This window comes from Exserohilum turcica (genome assembly GCF_000359705.1).
Source record: "Exserohilum turcica Et28A unplaced genomic scaffold SETTUscaffold_2, whole genome shotgun sequence".
Classification (NCBI taxonomy): Eukaryota; Fungi; Ascomycota; class Dothideomycetes; order Pleosporales; family Pleosporaceae; genus Exserohilum; species Exserohilum turcicum.
This window is the reverse complement of record NW_007360025.1, coordinates 2,921,551-2,941,913: the sequence shown is the minus strand read 5'-3', so window position 1 is coordinate 2,941,913 and position 20,363 is coordinate 2,921,551. Positions and strand designations below refer to the sequence as shown.

Below are 20,363 nucleotides of genomic sequence, written 5' to 3'. Positions count from 1 at the left end.
GGGGGGAGAGATTTTCCAGAGCAGTTCATCATCAGCGCCGTTCCCTCTGCTGCTGCTGCTGCTGCTGCTCTCGCTCGCCTGCTCTGCCCTGCCTGCCCTGTCCCTCGTTCCTCTTCCCTGCCTGGCCGGCCTCCCTCCCTCCATCCATCCCTACTCCTCCTCCTCCACCACCACCACGCTCCCTCTCGCCCACCCGCCCACGCTCTTTTCTTTTACCCCCGCCCGCCCACTGCAATCGCTCTCTTATCGCTGCTTGCTTTTCTCTCGCTGTTTAAGAGCATTTCGCCTACCTGCCACTCCCCACCTACCCCCCCCCCCGTCTAATATAATTCGCCCGCCATGCCTTCCCGCAACATATGGGCCACAGTGCCCTCGCTGTTACTACTCGCCCTGTCGCCCCTTGGTAAGTTGCCCGCCGCCCGACTGGCCTGCCCAACGCATGCCCCTCGCTGACTGTCTGCACAGCCAATGCTGCCTGTGAGTGCGGCTACTCGGTCAACAAGACGACGGACCCCTCGTACGCCGTCTTCACCGAACTGGTCGAGAACGACTTCCTGCACACCAAGACGGACCAGCTCTCACAGGTTGGCTGGAGACCCCAGCAGTACAATGTCTCGGCCAAGGACGCCCGAGGCCCCTACGGCAAGGCCATGGAAGTGAGCAACGTCCTGACCAACCCTTTCAAGGACGACAATGCCTGGTCGGGAGACGCCGAGCACGGTGGCGATGCCGGGCTCGAGCTGTGGGTTCGAGGCAACCACGCCGATGGCTTTGTGAGCAGCGCCGAAGTCGTCAGCATGCGCAACGACTCGAGACTGGGCTCTTTCCGTGTCGGCATGAAGCTGTCCAACTCGTCGGGAACTTGCGGCGCATTCTTCTTTGTATGTTCCCATGCGCCACGCCCACTACCCACCAGTCTTGTCTAATTCGTCTAGTACCACAACAACTCGCAAGAAATCGACATGGAATTCCTCTCGCACCAATTCAACGAGTCCCAGGGCGCCGTCAACCTCGTGCTCCAGAGCCCCCAGTCCGTCAGTAATGGTTTCGCGGCCCAGGGCACAAACGGCTTCGTAGTCAAGAAGCTGCCCTTCCGCCCAGACGAAAAGTTCCACGAGTACCGCTTTGACTGGACCCCTGGCAGTGTCGATTTCTTCGTCGACGGCCAGCTCCTCCACCAGATGACGGAGAATCTTCCCCAGGAAGGCGGCAGTATTTTCTTCAACCACTGGAGCAACGGTGACCCTTCATGGTCGGCCGGCCCACCCGGCCGCGACACCGTCATGACCATCTCGTACGTCAAGTCGTACTTCAACTCGACCGACACGGAGCGATCGCAAAACGCCTACAAGAAGCGCTGCGCCACGTACGACCCAACCAAGGTCTGCGCCATTCCCAACCAAATGACTGCACCGGACCCAAGCTTAGGCCCGGACGCCGCCAAGACATACTTCTTCTCAACCGACAAGCAAGGAGACATGACTCCTGGCCAAACAATCTTTAAGAACGGAGCCACAACAGTATTTGCTGCCCCATTGGCATCCCTCGCCGTCCCTGCCCTCGTCATGCTGCTCAGTGCCGCCCTGGCATGATAGTTTCGGGGACTCCCTACACACACACACACACACACACACAAACACCCTCTTGCGTCAAAAGTTGGACTCTCTTTTTTACGCTTTTCTTTTCCATCAATCGCAAAGACAGCCATCTGTCCCGTGAGCTCGTCATCGACTCGGAACTCTTTTCATGAGCATATGATCACCCACCACCAGACTTTTACGGCGTTTTGATATAATATCGGCTAATGCGGCTCGAGCTTTTTTTTTAACCTATACATGGTCGCATTTGGGACGCAAAACCCACTTGCTGCACCTACTTTCACCTCTTCGACCACATATTTACGGCCTTGTACAGCCTGTAATGTGCATCGTTTGAATATTCACTTCTTGTATATACCCTTGCTCTCCCGCCACCCCTGGGCTTTGCAGCCGTCAGCCCTTGGATTTTGTTTTCTTCTGTGTCTAGCACGACCAGAACACCGACACCCAGTCATTCGGCACCAAATGGCTGAAGGTAGCTCGTAATCGCATGCGCCCGATAGTCGGCCCTCCACGATACTCTTGGTAGCACTGCCGGCTCCCACGCTCGCCCGCGTCGTATTGCTTTTTGGCTCCGCACTTGTTTTGTATTGGGAATCCCCACAAAGTCGGCATTTTGGAAGATACCACCGTAGTCTGTTGTTGCGCCCCTCAATATTACATAAGACCAATTAAAAACACGCTCTCGCATATACAAGATTGTGTCAGTACATGGCTAATGTTCCGAGTTGTCTGGCGTTCCCAGTGTCGTACAGCTGCGCTCCCTCCTTTGGCGTCGCTAGCAGCATGTCTGTGGCGTGCTTACTCTGCCCCCTGCGTCGCCATAGCCTCTCGGGCGTCTCTCCACGGGCGTGGTGTACCTTACATTGGCGTATCGGATGGCTGCGTCCGGGTGCAGCCGGACGCCAGTCTAGTGACTTGTTTTAGCGTGTTGGAATACTTTTTGGAGCCTAGTTCGTCAGCACTGGTGTGAACCGATGATGAGGGCTGTCCCAGCACGGTTGTATGGGGCCAGTTGAGCAACAAAAAAGATCATATCGAGGCTCGGGCGTATTTTTGGGTGGGGGGAGGGTGCAGAACTAGACCTGAGCTGAAAAAAAGCACGGCATAGCTGGCTAAGTTGGTTGGCTAGTTAGTTGGCTAGTTGGCCGAGAGCGCCGCTTTATGTGAGCTCCGCCCCCCCCCCACTCCCTCCTCACACAACAACAACAACAACAACACGCTTCTTTGAACAAGAGAACAAAAAAAAAGCCACTTCTTCTCCCTTTTTCCCTTTTTTTCGGTAACTAGAGTAAGCCAAAATTCTATCTCACTGTCATGTGCAGAAAAGGCCAAAAAAAGAAAGAAGAAGAAGAAGAAGAAGAAGAGGAAAAAAAAACATATACTTGTAACCCCATCTGTGTATATATGTACATATGTAAATGTACATATATACGCCCTCTCTTTCTCAACCGCAACAACAACAACAACAACAACAACAACAACGAAGACAGTGGCAGCGGCGCGGGTAAGGCGACCTATGCGGCACTGTGTGGCGTACTTTGACCGCTAAGAAAGAGGCGATATGACCTGAGCTGACCTGACTGATTGACCTGATTTGACTTGACCTGACCTGACCTGTGCTAGAGGTGTGCGTGCGTGTGTGTGTGCACATGTTTCTGACAGCGACAGGCGACACGTGGTGGGGCATTGACATTGGTACTGGTACTGGCATGGTAGACATGGCATGGCATGGTCACCCCGTGGTACCCTGTGGTACCCTGTGGTTGTTTAGCGGCGGGGGACTGTATTCACTGTGTTCACTGCGTTCCTCATGGTTGTTGCTAGTAGGTATGTATATGTATGTACGTATATGTATGTAGAAGCACTAGAAATTCCCATGTACGAGACTAGTATTTGTTTCTTTGTCTGTTTTTTTTGTTTCTAGGCAGATAGATAGATAGATGGACGATCGATGACATGGATTCTAGCCTGTGTATGAGTGGATGGATGGGTGTGTGGGTGTGTGCCTGAGTCCCTGGGCCATGTAGCTATGTATGTTGTTCGGTATGTCTGTGTATGCATGTAATATTAGTTACCGAGGTTTTCCCCCCCCGATACTTATGTATTTTTTGTCGCAGATAGGCGAGGGAGTTCTAAGAATCTATATATATATATGCATATATATATGAGCTTCAAAACGTGGATGCCATCATTTTTCTTCTTTCGTTTACTGTCACGCAGTTGATTCTCTCTCTCTCTGCGCGCGCTATCATGACGCTTCTCCGTTGGTGTCGTCGTTGGAGCCATGTTTCTTTTAGGAAAAGCGTGCCAGCCAACCAGGCGTAAGTACACCATACCTAGTAAGTAAGAGTAACGAGGCGTCATTTTCCCTTCCTTCTTCCCTTGTCCCTAGTACTGTAGCAGGCTTTCGCGACAGAAATAGCTCTGCTACTAAGTATTACCGTTCACATGCATGTCGCGCATTCTTTCGGCCGACTAGAACCATTCTGGAATGCTGTGCCGCGCGTGTGTGAGATCAAGGCCGGAGATACGAAGGTGAAGTGATGTTAATAATATTATTATTTTTATTATCATTATAGCCGCGGTACATGTGTACACAAGGCGTAGTCGTCGTCATCACAAAAAAGAATGCGCCCAAAGCAAATTTCCGCTCTCCCACTCGCGTCTCAGCAAGTAACTAAACGAAGGAAGCGTCTATGCGTTTTGTTGTGGTGGTGGCCCTGCGCCACCAACAAAAAAACACGAGAGAGAGCGAGCACTACGGCCTCCGTCCTCGTATTCATCGGTGGCCCAAATGGGAAGGGGAGATTGGAGCGCCCTAAGGAACAAGCCAATCAGTCGTTTACGAAAGGAGCCCCAAAGAAAAAAGCAGTCATCGGGCTCGTGAGTGAACGCGCCACGCGGTTGTTCTTTACTTGGGGGGACCTGACGTGCTGCTTTGTGCCTCGCGAGCCCTTGAACGACGGGCCAAACCGGCCTTCTTTTGTCTCGGCTGCATGGTGCAATTTCCGCTTTGCGGGCTGTCCAGGTCAGCAATGTTTTGCGTGTGCCTGTGCACCAAGCCACAGCCACCATACTTGGCTGGCTCGCTAACCACGACGGGTACCTATGCCGTTTTTGCCGCCATTCCCTTCTTTTCTCTCTCCCCAAATTCTTTCTCTCGCACGCCCTCAGTCTTCTCTTTTTTTCTATTTACGTCGCCCCGCTTCATCCATAGATAACACCGTATTCTCGGGTCGCTCGGGAATTGGCTAGTCATGTTGCGCTGGAAAAGCTTATTTGCGCTTGGCTTTGTTTGATCCTCCCTGCGTGGTGGACTGTGAGTTGCTATTTTTGAGGTTTTTTTTTCTGTCTTCCTTCCGGCTAGACTGCTTTCTAGCTCTTTTCCCTTTCTCGTTGTTTATGCGTTGCGGATTTTCTCTCTGTTCCTCGGAGAAATCGGTCGGCTTTGGCGAGCAAGGTAACAGGATCGGGGTACACGAGAGCACGTGAGGACGTGGTGTCTTTGCCGTTGCCGTTGCCGTTGCCGATGTTGTGCCTGTGTTGCTGAGTCCTGGTGAGGGCGGCAGACTGGGCAGCAGGGAAAATGTTGCTGCTGCAGAGATGATGATGGATGAAAGTTGAGTGTGCAACGCGTCGTCATGGTTCGCAGAGGCTGCTGGGCCTCAATGAATAGGGAAAGCACCACTAAGAGCTGGATCTTGACATGTTGGAACAAGGCAGTCGCGATGCCAGCTCCAACGTGACTGCTACTCCTTCTGCACCTGCATGCGCCGCTGTTTCCATATTGGTCACGTTTGTTTACAGATGCCACACACCGCAAACGCTTTGCAAATCATTCACTTTGCAGAATACCTTCACCTTGTTTTGGTCCACACATGCGTGCTTGTTGTGGCTTTTGGCTCAATCACCTTTGCGTCTTGTCACTCATTACACCCGTCGCTCAATACCTTAGTAGCTGCACTCATCCACGGGTGCAGCGTCATACAACGTCACCAGTCATCCATCTGGACTTCACATCGGACACGGACACGGATACTGCTTGAGTCTCGAGATATACATACGACATCAGCCAACACCTCACAAGAAGTGCTTCAAGCTACTCGCGCCTCTTCGCCTCAAACAAGATGCGGGCCCATATCCTCTCCGCGCTTCTACTGCCAGCTTTGGTCATGTGCAGACTCATTCCCGCATCTGGATACGTGCAAGATACACAGGGCACTGGTGCCATGGCAGGACCAAGTCCAGCACCCACTCCTACCTCGGGCTTGCCTCTAGAGACTTTGATAGCCGACCAGGATAGCGTTGAGTAACTTTGAACTCAAACGCTGCTTTCACATGCAACTTGCTCACGCAAAACAGAGCCCGTCAAGTCCCAGCCATCGCTCCGGTCGAGAACGCGCCTGTTCTGCAACCAACGGCTGCTACCACCACTCTTTCAGTCACAACTTCTGTCCCAGCCATTCTACTTCCCGTCAACCCACCAGGGGTCGCTCCCGTCGATCCAAACATCGCTGTCCCTGTACCACCTGCGCCCATAGCAGCCCCAGCTCCAATCATCGTCCCTCCAGTCAATCCTGTACCACCACCAGTCCCAGCCCCTCTGCCTAATGAAATCCCGCCTGCACCTGCACCCGCCCCACCAGCTACGTCGACTACTGTTGCTGGATCACTCGCAACAGGACCGTTCAGCAACGTGCCCTTTGTTACCGTACAATGGGGTGAGACATTCATCGGCGGTACCTACTCGACCTGGGTACCATATACGATTTCCTTGGACTTCAAACCGGAAAGAACGGCGGCTCCGATTCCAGGAAAGGGAAATATCGGCATGGGAACACTGACAGGCGAGACTGGACAGACTCAGACGGTGGCGGTGGTAGAGGGTGCTGCTCCTACACCAGTCGCACGCTGGGCCAAGGGTGTTGCTGCCGTAGTCGGTGTAGGCATTGCAGGTGTCATATAAGCCAGGGGTTCAGAAGAGATAACAGCTACAGGCCTCGTCAGGGGGCGATGGAGAGGGGAGGTCGAGATTCGTCTCAACAGATGTAGCGTTGGACACGTCACTACGGCTTATGAGCTTTATGACTACGAGACAAACATTGTACGATAACGATATGAGAAAAACCAGGGGTCGGAAAAGAGGGTAGTTTCCGCAACGTCGAAGAAGTGGCTCAAGTCCGAGTCAAATGCGAGAGTCATGCTATTGTACCGTGCGTCGTGGCTCAGCGCTGGCAACGCATCACACCACCATGTTACGTCGAAAGAACAGGTAAGCAAGGTACATTATGCCAATCATCCAGGCATATGGTGAAATTTACACATGCAAACTGTTGCTGAGACGGACAATCACTCCAACACATAGCCTTAGAAGTGAGGTTTGCGCGAGAGGTGAGGCTCTTGAGACCCCGCACCTTGATCAAGCGCAGTGGCTGTTTAAACACGTCATGTTTTTCTTTGTCTCGTGCAAGAAAAACCTTGGAATCTTCATGTGTCGCAAAGTTCTAGCGATGCGACATGATCTGCACGTTGCAGGTAAGAAGACGCATATAGCAAAGCGTGGAGTGACCGCTCCTTCTTGGTGGCGCGACCTTCACGCATCCTGGTGACCCGATTGGACCCGATTTCTTATCGTTGGCGTAACCCGTAATCAAACAGTCACGTTTCCGGTAAACAACGTGATTGAGGCTGTAGTTTTCCATTTCTACTTATAAGACCAGCAGAAGACACTTGGCTCAATTGACTCATCAAAAGCAATAACACGACATACAACAGCACTGCCCGTTCCATAACGAAAGCCCATTATCCGATTGAGCAATTGGACGAGCAACATCCACAAGAACAACCACCAACCACCAGTTGAGACGCACAGTGCCAATACTACAACCCACGGATTGGTTGAAAAAGCAATCTCAATCTCAACAATACTCTGAAGATCATAAATACGACTGCAAAAGTCGAGAAAGAATTCAACAAGTCAACGAGCTTATCGAATTAATTTGGGAAGAAGAGAGGGAACTGACAAAAGAATGGCAACCTCAAACTACTATGCCATGCACTTCAATGCATGCCACATGCAAAAGTGCGGCAACACGCACGCACTACAATCAGAAGAACCACACATCACACAGCATCACCTCACACCCTCAAGGCCTCAGCCGATGGCCTCTCAAAATCAATCCATCCTGTTCCTTCTTCCTGCCGAACTCCGCAACCAAATCTACTACGAGCTCCTCTGCTCCAATACGCCCAGCCGCAAAGGACTGCACGAATACTCGCAGCAAAGGACACACGCCGCACAGCCCGTGTACCCGGCCATTCTCTCCACCTGCCAACGCATCCACCAAGAAGCCCAGGGCCTCCTCTACTCGACACACACATTCCACGCACATACGTCCCTCCTCACCAGCCTCCCACACCTCGTGTCTCCTCTAAAACCCATTGTCAATGCCTCAACCATTGCCAAAATCAGCCGCTGGCACCTGGACATCCGCCTCGACACCGATCCCCAATTTACAGAGGCCCAGGCCACGCGTGCCTTTAGCGGCGCAGAGTACCTGGAGATTCACGCCTGGCAGAGCCAGTTTGGCGGCTGTGACGATAGCGTCTTGAGCCTTTTCAAGGGCATCAGGGGTGTAAAGGTTGCGAGAGTGACGGGGTGTGCGGAGGCGGAATTGGCGAGGTGGCTGGAGGAGAGCATGATGATGCCGTTGGAAAAGGAGGAGGAAGAACAAGCACGGGACGTGGAAATGGGTGGTTGTGCCACGAGCGTTGGTGGCGGGTGTGAGGAGAAGATGGGAGGTGCCGAGGTGCCATGGCTTCAGCAGAGTGGAAGCGGCGCTTGGAATTTTGGGAATATAGAATAGAGTTTCTTTGTTCATGCATGTGGGGGTACCATGGGTATTGGTATACATGGATTTCGTCTACTAGAGGCGGGCTTTAGAATTTTAGATGGCTAGAGCTCTGGAAGAGCATCTAGAACAGTACAGAATTACTACCATTGTTTCTTTGTTCAAATTGTATGATTTGTCGCATGTTTGGTCGCAATACAGTCACTCTGTTAGTTATCGGCCTCAGCGATCGCTCACGGTTCTAAGCACCGTGTAGATGTATACCAATGGTTGTGAATGAAACCAGATGAGGATTATGGCCTGTGGATATAGCTCCTGACATGAATCGTAAAATAATACTACGTGCTCAGTTCTCTTTGTCAAGACATGGTGGTGCCGTCAAGAGGGCGTCCGTGGAGCAAAAGCCTGCAATTTCCCATGTGGAACGTCGATCTAGCTACAGTAGTTATCTGTAGATGATTTATACCTGCAATTGATACTTGAAAAGTCACCAATAATAGCCGTGTTGTTGGACATGCGTCAGAGTGACAAGGCGCAACCACAATCTCGAAATACCATTTTGGTCACGATGTGGGGCCGAGCTTGTGAAGCCTGACGTCCAAGTAATATCGCACAACCAGGCTCCCTCAGCAATCCACAACCCAACCCTCGCTGCTGCAATGCCGCGCCCATGCCAGAAACGGCGCGCGAGCGCGGCTGCAAATCGAAAGTCCAAATCCACCAAGCCAGAAGGCCCGCCCCCGATCCGACACAAAGCGCGACAAAAAGCCATACACAATGCGAGACGAGGTCGTGGAGGAGGACGCGGCGGTCGCGGAGGACAAAGAGGCGGACGCGGCGGTCAACAACAAAACTCTGGCGACCGCTTTTCGCAAAATCAAAGGAGACGCGCAGAAGAAGGAGAGCTGGACTTTAGACCCCTGAGTGGTGCGAATAATTTCGAGGTGCTGCACCAATCCAGGTCGGACTATGATATGGAAAACCGAGAAGATGGGGAGCTCAGCACAGACATGAGCGACGACAGCGACAGCGACATGGACAGCGATAGCGAGGGAGACTCGGACGAGCTTGACGACGAAGACATATCGATCAATATCGAGGAACAATGTTTCCCTGCCAAGATTAGCAAAACAAAGACACCCAGGCCAACAATCATGTTCACGGTACCCGCTGCAGTCGCAGTCTACGACAAAATGTACTTGTCTCGGTTTCCACTTACCACATTGGCCTTCCGTACGCATTATGGCCTCTTCCAGGAAGATGTCACACCAGACTCTGGCGCGTACATTTCGCTAGGGTCATCCGCAGCGTCTCGTCGATCGAGCGTCAGCAGTGCCACAAGCGATGGATCTGTTGTAGTAGAACAAGTCACAGCGACTGTTTCTGAGACATACAATCCTGCGCGCGACTATGTGTTTGACTGGGGAGTACATAGTGGCAAGCGATTCACCGAGGTCGAGGACAAGTACCTGCGTACAATCGGGGGTCAGCTATACAGATATACAGACAAGCATCCTGGCTTGCGGGAGGCTTTTGAGTATCACAGGCCAGGTCAAGCACGTCTATCGGCACCACCGCCTCAGTCCAAGCACACACAGGCCCATAGACCACAGCAAGCAAAAGCAAAACATTCATCACAAAGGCCATCGCGTTCAGAGAAGTATAGATTTCACAAAGGAGTCCATGAGGGCAAGCGATTGTGCGATGTCCCTGAAAACTACATACGGACGCTGGAGGGCAACCCACAAGTGCGGGATCACTGGCCTGGCTTACGCGAGGCCCTGAAAGACTTCAATGCGAAAACCGGTAGACGCAGTGTAGCATGATCATACAATGACTATCACCCATCCGCGGTGAACGCGACTTCGTGAAGCGTTTGCCAGTGGCCCAAGCGGCACTTTTGCGACTCACCAATGGACACTCACCTTGCCTCACCTTGCCTTTACCTGTTGTTTTGCCTCACTCATATTGCAAGGATCCACTTTTGTATCTCGTTGGCAGCGCGCTATCAAAGCGTTTTTTGTTTGCTGTCGTGGTATAACTCGCACGGCTTCGAGACTTTCGCCGACTTTTACCATGGCACCGAGTAGCAGCTCGGGAAACAATCGTACAGAGTCGACGTTTCGATTGCAGCTGAGGTTGCCCGTACACAAGAAACACGGTTACCAACCCGGTAAGATCACTGGAGAAGAACGCCTCCAGCACATTGCGACCAGGGCGAAAGACAAGCGACTCGCCAGTCTCGCCTCTTCTGCTGCTGCTGCAAACAACAACTTCAAACTCGCCGACTTGACGCTGGACGAGTCGGACGAGTACGACTCTGGAGACGACGTGATTGCCGAGTTATCGTAAGAGAGCAATACCCCACTCCTGTTGTTGTTGTTTTTGTTGTCTGTTTTCAAGTCTCAGAGGACAAACGACTAAGTCTTACCCATCTGCGCAGGAACAAGGCTCGCCAGTACCGCGAACAGGCACAGGAGCCTCCTGCTACTGAGGAGCCTCTCGAAGCCGAGGAGCCACCTGCAGTCGAGAAGCCTGTCGGACCCAAGGTGCCTCCTGCTCCAGCCCAAATGCCTCCCCACGAGGGCTTGGCCAAGAAGGTTTGGGAGTCCAAGCAGAAAATGCCGAAAATCGCTTCTGACACCGAGGATGAGTTGGACCACGGATATACTGATGCAGACAGCCAAGTAGCAGGGCCTGAGACCAAGCCGAGGAGGTCGAGGTTCGGTCCTGATCTCACTGATGACCACACCGAAGCCGCAAAGTCTGAGACTAAGCCAAAGACGGTGAGATTCGAGTCTGATGCCGAGGATGACCATGAGCGCAGCAGAGCATCAAGGCAATCGAGGCGTGGGGACAGGCCAGATACTTACAGGCCCACTTACGATACCAATAACAAGTCTAAGCGCGGCAAGGCCTATGGTCGTGGCAAAGCGCCAAAGCACAAATTCAACCAGAGGAAATCGAGATTCGGTCCTGATCTTACGGATGGCCATGACCGTGCAGAAGCTCCAAAGGGTAAGATCAAACAAAGAGTGTAAAAGATTTGGTTCTGACATTACAGATGACCGTACCGAAGCCGCAGAGCCTGAGGCCAAACCGAAGAGATCGCGATTCGGTCCTGACCTCACCGACGACCACGACCACAGCAAAGCGCCAAAGGGTGAAGTCAAGCAGAGGGCATCGAGATTTGGTCCTGACCTCACAGATAACTATGACGGTACCGAAGCCGCAAAGCCTGAGGCTAGGCCAAAGAGATCGCGATTCGGTCCTGATCTCACAGACAACCATGTCTGCACCGAAGCCGCTGGCTACACCGAAGCGCCAAAACGTGAGATCAAGCAGGCCAATTCGAGGAAACCCAGATTCGGTTCTGACCCCAACAACACCAACAACAACACCAAAGCCGACGACCGCGACAAAGCACCCAAGGCCGATGTCGAGTCCGAGTCACTCGCCCAGGCTATAGCCAAAAATTCACACCTCTACCCGCCCCAGACCGCCGACCACCTCGCCATCATGATGACGCCCGCACAAGCCATTGCTGCACTCGCTCGCAGCGCGTCCGCGTCGAACATCTCATACGACCTTCCCACAGGCGAGTATCTGTCGTATCCCGTCACGCGATCGTACCATCTGGGCGCTATGGGTCGCTATGGCCCCCCGCCTACCGATGTCCCTATGCCGCATCGTCCGGCTTCTGCTAGTGAGAGCCGCGATAGTACGTCGTCGTTGTCGTGCTCCAAGAGCAACGAGAACGAGAACAAGGACGACGAGGAAGAGGAAGAGGACGACTACGAGGACGAAGAGGACGAAGAGGATGACGACGACGACGACGACGAGGATGACGACGACAACTACGCATATTGGGACGACGACGGCAGCATGCCCTAGGCCGGTGAAAACCGCTCCCAGACACATCTTCTTCAACTGATGCCACACTCTCTCCAGGCTTTGTTTCTAATTCACCGGCTTCTAACAGACAAACAAGCAAAGTGTACGTATATTTAACTTGATTTCCTTTTCTTTTTTTTGTGATTTTTTTTCCCCTTCATCGGGATAAGCATGGGTTGGGATGGTTGGGACTGGGATATTGGATGTGTAATGGAAGTGAAGGAGTGGACGGCATACTTCGGAGAGAGAGACAGAGAGGAGAGAGGGAGAAAGACCTGGTCCCAACCTTCCCAGACATTCAACTTTCATTGTATTGCATAGCATCATGGTGGTATGCTCACTCAACCCACGAGCTAACCTTTCCCCTACCTACCCTTTGCATATCTGCAGGGAGGGAAAAAAAGATTCGAAAGAGTCCTATGATGGCTTTGAGGGGAGTGAGTGGGGGGGGGGGGGGGAAAGGAGTTACTTTTGTTTCATGGATGGCCGGTTGGCCCCTTTTTTTCTTTTTGTAATACACGACTACTACTACTACTGCTGCTGGTGCTGCTGCTGCTGCTGTTTGGCAGCTACATAGCTGGGCTGTTCTTGCGGGGGAATAATAATGACGATGACGAGGATAATATTCACGACGACGACGACAACAGCAAGCAAGTAATTCAAAAATCATTCAACACTCTCCCAGCATTTCCTTCGAGTCGCTTGATTATCTGTACAACTAAGTACGTACGTATGTTATTAGTGACGACGACAACAACAACAACAACAACAACAAACATGGTGTGATAAACAGGCTTCTAAAAATTCTGACTTGTACAACTCATTCCCCCATTTCCTCTCCAATCGCTTGTTTTCCTCCTCTAACCATCTTCCATGTTCTGTCTGTATCGTCATCAATCATGTCAAGAGACAATGCACACATACACAAACAAACACACACACACACACATGATTGACATGAACAACGTGACCAACGCTCTTATGCTCTCCGCCTCTTCTCTCTTCTCTCTCTCTCCCTCTCTCTCTTTCTCTCTCTACTATACGCCACCCCCACGTTTTGTAACTACATCTGTCGGTCGGCCTAGGGCCATACAAAGTCTTTCTATTAGATTGAAAGAAACTAGGAATCAAGTATATTCAAGGAGAAAAGTAAAAAAAAAGGACAAAAAAAGGACAAAAAAACATTAACCACACACAACGTCTCCTCCTGTAGTATATCTTTTTCTCCCAACTTGGTATTATAAAGACTTCAAGTATTTTTCACTACTTCCGGTTGATAAGCTTGCTTAGGCCACTCTTGCGCTTGTTATTGTTCTTTTCACGCTCGTCTTCTTCTTTTACGCGCGCATCCTCGGCAGCGCGCTCGTCCTTTGTGGGCACGCGTGGCTGTTCTGCGAAGCGGATGCCTGGAGTGCGTGGCGGGGATGAGAGTATCTTTTGGTTACTGGGCTCAGCAGTACCTCGCGATTGGGTGCCACGACCCGTCTCGAGAGGGTCGCCTGTTTCCACTTCATCCTCCGAGTCGGACTCGGGCGAGTCGTCTTTGCCTACACCGAGAGCACCGAGACGACGCTTGCGTTCTGCTGCTGTTTCGCCCTCGAAGCTGTCCTCGTCTTCTGGTTGGTGAAGCGGTCGTGAAGAAGTCGTAGTGGTACTAGTATCACGAGGCCCTTGGCTTGAGGACTGTTTTGCAGCTTGCTGTCTTCGACGCTCTGCAGCCGTCTCACTGCTTTGGCCCATTGTGTAATTTTCTAGATCCTGGCGTACCGGGTGGAACGGGACGTATTCGTTGTTGCTGTCGACAAGCGTCAGGCCGTCAGGGCCACGTGCATTGCCGACCTCATCTGCTGCAGGGGACTCGATCTTGTGGAGCTCGGCCTCGCCTTGCTCGCCTAGAACCGGAGGCACGTTTGCCTGCGCAGAAGCGGCTTGACGGCGCTGTTCGCTGGTGTGATCTTGCGCATCCTTCTTTGCGGCGTCCTTGACGGCCTCTGGAACGTCGCTGTTTTGCACAAACTTTGCCCGGTCCTTGGGGTTCATTTGTACCATTTGCTGGATAAATTCCAATTTGCTCATACGACGCCCACCAGCCGTTACCGTGAATCGAAGCTTCTCGTCGTCTTGCTCCTCTTTGGCGGCTGCCTCGGCTGCCTTCTTCTTCTTGTTGCTTGTGGGCTGAGTGCCAGAAGGTCCAGCTTGTTGAGTGGTGGGGACGCCCATGTGGGTTCCCATGCGCTTCAGACTCTGCACTGCACGACTCGGACCTTCCGCCGCAGACTGGCCATTCTTTCCTTTTTTCGGTGCTGCTGGAATGTCGTACTTCTTCAAGACCTCTCCATCCTCGTCTTCAACAATAATGGTGTTACCATATTGGTACGCCAGGGCGGGACCAGGTTTATGCACAGGCTTCTCAGCCTTTGGAGGTTCTGCTGGCTTGCCATCCTTGTGGACGCGTCCCGAGAAACTTTGCATCCGAGAGCGCCAATTCTTGTGGGGATGCTCAGTTGTGTTACCCGGCGCTTGCTCGGCTGTGCTACCATGTTCTTGTTGAGATACACCCTGCTGCACGTCCCTCTCCTTGATGAGCTCTGCTCCTCTCTCAATGTCGTGTCTCCTTCTTGCTTCACCGTGTTCGCCATGGCTGTCTCTCACGCCCAGAACATTGCCTTCTTTATCTTCATAGACGGTCTGGTGACCTTCCTGGTAGATTTCTTCTTCGGGCTGACGCATCTTCACCTTGTCCTTTCCGTTGGACGAGCTCGAACTAGAAGCGGCCATTGCATCGGCAAAAGTATCTGTGTCCTGTTCGGGTGGTATCGCCTCGATCTTTTCCTCATCGCGTCTGTTGGGTGCAATGGCAGATTGGGAGATGGGACCGCCAGGGCCTCTGCCAGCGTCCCAGCGTCTGCCTCGACCGGTCGGCTTCACCGAGCTCGCACGGCTTGGATTATCCTCCTCCCTCTGACGGCGCAAGAACGAGCCAGCGAAACCCGTTGCCGCCGCGAAATCAGACTTTTCATCAAAAGAAGATTCAGAGGGGCGACGAGCCATAGAAGATCTCGAGCGCGATTGAATGCGGGGAAGACGGTCCATCCAGCCAGGTCCGTTCTCATTGCCCTGTGTGTACGACATGGATATCGTCAGGGTGTTGATGCGCTTGCCGAGGGTGAAGACAGCAATCGAACTGCCATGGACGATGATACTAACAATGACGAGGAAACAGGTAATGGGCCATATCGCCTCAATGATGTTGAGATGCTCAGAATTCTCCTCGCCAGGCTTGGGCAGTTCGGCCAAGGGCGACGTGGTATCGGTCTCGAGCTCGGCGCGCGCAAGAATGGCAACGAACAAACCACCGACGCCAATGGGTCCAAAGTGTCCAGCAAAGGACGCTTCGCGCCACGTTTTCAGATCCGGAATAACGGGCTTAAGCATCAACATGACGGGGATGCGGCGGAAGAAGAGCACCAAGATACCAAGGACTACCAGACGCCAGGGCGTCAGTCCAATGCTCGGGGCGTTGAAGAGCTCCCAGGGGATAATGGAGCCAAAGTAGACGAAGAAGGCCAAGTTGATGAGCAGGTCAATGACGTTGGAGACATGCGACTCTTCCGTCTTTTCCAAGAACCAGCCATCGTTGGAGAAGCCTACACCGCAAGCAAATCCAATGAGCAGGTCGTCCATGCCCAGGAGCGAGCCTGAGCCAGCACAGAAGAGCGCCAGCACAAAGTAGAAGACAAGGAAACTCTCTCGGTCAATCAGGTCATGCTCATGAGCCATTCTAATAGCACGCCTTGCAATGTATCCAATTATCACCCCGTAGATGGCACCAAAGATGCACTCGTACAGCACTGTAATGCAGAACCAGTGGAAGGCCACTTTGCTGGCATCGGGTCGGTAATGAAGAAGGTAGATGGCCAGGTACACAAAGGGAAAGGCCATGCCATCGTTGCAGCCAGATTCGCAAGACAGCAAATCTCGCAGATGCTTTGGGACTCGCTTCGCAAACTTGCCCTTACCGACAACTGACGAGGCCAGGACAGGGTCAGTGGCCGTGACACAGGCTGCAATGCACAGGCTGTCGAGCCAGTTGAGATGCGAGTGGAACAGGCCCCAGATGAACAGGCTGGTTATCAGCCAGCCAAAAGTCATGACTGGCAGGAGGAGCAGGACGACCGACTTCCAATGCTTCTCCATGTATGCGCGCGGCAACTCAACACCCACGGCAAAACACTGCACGACGAGGACAATGCGCGAAAACTCTAGAGTAATCAGATCGACATTGCCCCAGGTCGAGGGGTCAATGAGATTGGCAGCATGGGGGCCGAAGATGATGCCACAGATGGTGGCGACGGTAGCTTCACCAATGTACAGGCGTTCCTTGATGACGGAGGAGCACAGCATGAACAGGCTGGTGAAGCCGCCGAGGATCAGGTAGACCAGATGTGGCTTGGTGATGGAGAGATGATCCCACGCCATGATGGTTTAGCGCGGCGGTGATCTGCTCTTATCTTGAAGTGTATTCTCGGGTCCGCGAGTATGGTTCGTGCCCAGGCGTCTGCAACGACGGGAACGCGACGCAGCAGCGGTGTGGGCAAACGAGGGAATGGCGAGCGAGGGCTGGTTAGGTTGGGAGGACGGAGGCGCCGGGGCCGCGTTTGCGCTGTCGAGAAGGTCGGCCAAGGGAGAGGAAAGATGGTTCCGTCGCCGGATGCATGTATTTGAGGATCCGCCCAGACGCCGGTCCTTGACTGCCGTGTAAGGCGGGTGACGTCGAGTGTGTCTGTGTGGGGCCGTGGGAGAGAGCGCGGTCCGCCTTTGCGAGCGTGTGTGCGTCGACGACGGGTACGGGTACGGGTACAGGTACGGGTACCGTGCCAGAGGCGCTCCAGTGCTGCGACGGGTCAGAAAGCTGCGGGTGCGAGAGGAAAAAAATCAAGAAAACCCAAGCCCGAGGCTTACAGGAACAAAGCTGGTCTGGGCGGAGGCAGCCGAAAGCTTGGATGGGGCGTGGTGGTGTGGGCGCGCGCGTGGTGGTTGGTGGTTGGGTATGGCGCAGGCTGCGGTGCACGCTTCCTTCTCAGCGCACGCGGTGGAAGAAACAAGGTGGCGGTTCGCGCTCGGGGTGCTGGTGGTGATTACGCCTGACCGCGCTTTGGTCGGGTCAATTGCAGCTGGACGTGCACGAGTCGGGCGGCAGAGACGACGACTATAATACGATGGCCGTTTCCGCCAGACTAAAATGCTTGGGGCTTGGCAATGACGTTAGCCTTGGCCGGCACGGGGAGACAGGTCGCCTATCCCGCGCCACAGAGACGCCCGTCGCAACTGTTCGCGACTCCCGACCGTGGGCGGCCGACAATTGACCGAGAGAAGTGCCGCCTCTCGACGCGCGAGGGCTGCGGGCGGTGTTGTGAGGACGGCTGCTGCTCGAGGAAGATGCCCGAGAGAAATTGGCGATGCCGGCCCTCAAAAGAAACAATGATAAAGGCCCGGTCGAGGCCGTATGTTTCAAGAGGCTCTCCGCTCCGATAGGCCGCTTTGCCCGCCTTTTCTAGCTGCTTCCTGTGCGTGCATGTCCTATATGTGTCTGTGTAGTATCCATGTACTGTGTGCTTCGTCTCGTCAATCTCGACGCATTCCCTGCGCCTGCATGCAGCGTCACTTGACAAAATATCCTGCACGCAGCTTATCGCATCATGTCCAGCAATCATTACTGCATCCTGTGTGCCGCTAACACACGATTCGCGGGGTTGCCGTTACTTTTTGCCTCGGAGCCGCTCCCAACGGCCAAGTCGAATAATGCTCAATGCCACTCAGCAGTCGCCATGTATTCCTTGTGTCTCTGGGCTTCTTGGGTGCTTTCAGCCGTGGCTGTGGTAAGGGTGCATCTGTGAAGAAAGAAAAAGAAATCAGCCTGGTGAAAAAAAAAATGCTTGCGAGTCCATATGCGGGTGATTCTTCGGCATCAGGTTAAAGTGGGGGCGCGAGTCAAGCCACACCGCAAGCACGCCACGATCCGTGCCACAAGTGCATTCGTGCTCGTTTCGCGTGCCAACAGACACCAAGCAAAGACCCTGGAGAAAGAAAAAACGACGGCAGCCCATGCAAACCCAAGATCTGTTCTCGGAGCTTATGGATCTGGGCATTCCGGCTAGTCATTTTCCAACGCCGTACAAAGTGCGACATCTGGACCCTTGCATATCCCATCTAAGCACACGTCCCTGCATTGACGCTTCATACCCACATTGTCCGAGCTCCCTTACTACTACAACACCAACACCATGCCCATCCCAACCCAAGTCAGGCAGCAACTCACCGGATTCCAATTTCACAACGCAGCACAGCAAACAAGCAAGCAACCCCCTTGGACAAAACACCTCCCCCTTTGGGCACCATTCTCCACCTCCATAGTAACCGCTCGCCCCGTTTTTCATATTCGCATCTCCAGACAACACACACACACTCCAAGCACGACAGATCCCACATTCACCACCGAACAACAGCACTTTGCTAGAGCAGAACTCTCGCTTCGCTTTCTTCCATACCACCCTCCCACAGACCATGTTACACTCTTACTCGACATCCATCCATCTGCCCCGTTTAAAAATAACTCTCTCTGCGAACCACATATCTGCGCCTGCATATAGACGCAGCACCAAACAAACAAATAGACTACCAGACAGCAAATAAACAAACAAGCGGCACCAGCCGTCGCTATAGCGAGTATCCCCGGTCTTACCCAAAAAGGGGACCAAGCACAGATGTACATAAATGTGGGGTTGTACAGTGGGCGAAAACATACACAGGGATACCTCGTCGTCGAAATGCTCAAAAGGGGGGGGGTCTGAGGTAGTGTAGTGTCTCGATACGTGTCAAGTATAGCGCGTGGTATGTTTTCTCGACTAACATGCCGTAACTACGCCCTTATTGTACACCTATAGTAAGCGGAGTGTGGAAAGGTAAATATGTGGAACCGGTGAAAGGAAAAATAAACGAGTTGCATTTTTAGAGAGAGAGAGAGTGTGCGTGTGACACACACACACACACAGAGAGAGAGAGAAAGGAGATAGTCATCGTAAACCATCATGACTTTGAAGCTGGAAAAAAGTTGGCCATGCATCACCAGAAGGGTAGAGCTCCATCTCTAGGGCAAAGACCTAGAAAGCTAACATGTACCTCCTCGAGTGGTCATCTACATATCTACATATATACATACATATATACACAAGGAACCATGATACCAAGAATCCAGACCCTCCATCCCCATGCCCACATCCGCCTCACAAAAGCCCTATTCAAATCATTGGCCACCAACCTCTCCTCCTCACTCCCATAGGCGAGTACACCTAGATAGGCGAGTAGATAACCCTCCCGCCGATCCACATACATCCCTCCTTCCTCCCTTCCCCCCCCCCCCCCAAAAAAAACGCAAATCTACACTCTCTCCCATCCAAAGCCTCGTTTTTTTTTCACCGACACCTACGTATAGTGTACGAACAGGGGGGGGAGGGAGAACCCCCGTACACACATACACATATACATACACATACACACATACGTCATAGCCTAACTGGGGCGGCTGTGTGTGTCTATGTGTGGGTGAGATGAGATGAGATGAGATGAGGCGCACACACACACATACACACCGGTTTTGTTGCCCTATTTCGCAAACATTAAGCCTTGCTATCGGACCGAAGAGGTTGCCCCCCACCCGCCCTTCCCCAAAAAAAAATTAGAAAGAGAGAGATAAACAACAAACACAACTTTTTCGGGCAAGCCGCGCGATGCTTTGCTCTGCTCTGTTCTTGGCGAAGGAAAAAAAAAGATATGCATACGCACACACATGACGATTTGCAGACGATCAGAACATGCGGGGGAAAACAAGTATTTTTTTTTCTTTCTTCTCTTTCTTGTTCAGATGATAAGGGAAGATATACACATGTATTGGATGATATCGAGGAATAAAGTTTGAACAGGAGATATTGACGACCGGCTGACTTGGAAGGGGGGGGGG

The 20,363-nt window shown here is 52.7% G+C and overlaps 5 protein-coding genes across 5 annotated transcripts; 4 read left to right on the top strand and 1 right to left on the bottom strand.

Annotated features, from left to right (window-relative positions):
- Window positions 1-339: 339 nt before the first annotated feature.
- Window positions 340-1,592, top strand: SETTUDRAFT_31607 (glycoside hydrolase family 16 protein; the record flags this gene model as incomplete). The annotated part of the gene is made up of 3 exons (XM_008026885.1): window positions 340-403; window positions 466-881; window positions 936-1,592. 3 exons carry the CDS (start codon window positions 340-342, stop codon window positions 1,590-1,592), a joined length of 1,137 nt encoding a protein of 378 aa, XP_008025076.1.
- Window positions 1,593-5,728: 4,136 nt separating this feature from the next.
- SETTUDRAFT_179109 (uncharacterized protein) lies at window positions 5,729-6,735 on the top strand (the record flags this gene model as incomplete). The annotated part of the gene is made up of 2 exons (XM_008027578.1): window positions 5,729-5,910; window positions 5,964-6,735. The coding sequence occupies 2 exons, from the start codon at window positions 5,729-5,731 to the stop codon at window positions 6,565-6,567; spliced, it is 786 nt and encodes a 261-aa protein (XP_008025769.1). The 3' UTR covers window positions 6,568-6,735.
- Window positions 6,736-7,363: 628 nt separating this feature from the next.
- Window positions 7,364-8,772, top strand: SETTUDRAFT_136057 (uncharacterized protein). Its single transcript, XM_008027577.1, has one exon. The coding sequence runs from the start codon at window positions 7,631-7,633 to the stop codon at window positions 8,465-8,467; it is 837 nt and encodes a 278-aa protein (XP_008025768.1). The 5' UTR covers window positions 7,364-7,630; the 3' UTR covers window positions 8,468-8,772.
- Window positions 8,773-9,101: 329 nt separating this feature from the next.
- SETTUDRAFT_163290 (uncharacterized protein) lies at window positions 9,102-10,296 on the top strand (the record flags this gene model as incomplete). Its single annotated transcript, XM_008027576.1, has 1 exon — window positions 9,102-10,296. A coding segment is annotated over exon 1 (1,162 nt), but the record flags the coding sequence as incomplete, so codon positions are not given.
- A 3,313-nt stretch (window positions 10,297-13,609) lies between these two features.
- On the bottom strand, window positions 13,610-16,825 carry SETTUDRAFT_89027 (uncharacterized protein; the record flags this gene model as incomplete). The annotated part of the gene is made up of 1 exon (XM_008027575.1): window positions 13,610-16,825. The coding sequence occupies one exon, from the start codon at window positions 16,823-16,825 to the stop codon at window positions 13,610-13,612; it is 3,216 nt and encodes a 1,071-aa protein (XP_008025766.1).
- Window positions 16,826-20,363: the final 3,538 nt, after the last annotated feature.

Bases quoted from the DNA above. Each gene is read 5' to 3' on its own strand.
- SETTUDRAFT_136057 (XM_008027577.1), top strand. From the start codon at position 7,631: ATGGCAACCTCAAACTACTATGCCATGCACTTCAATGCATGCCACATG.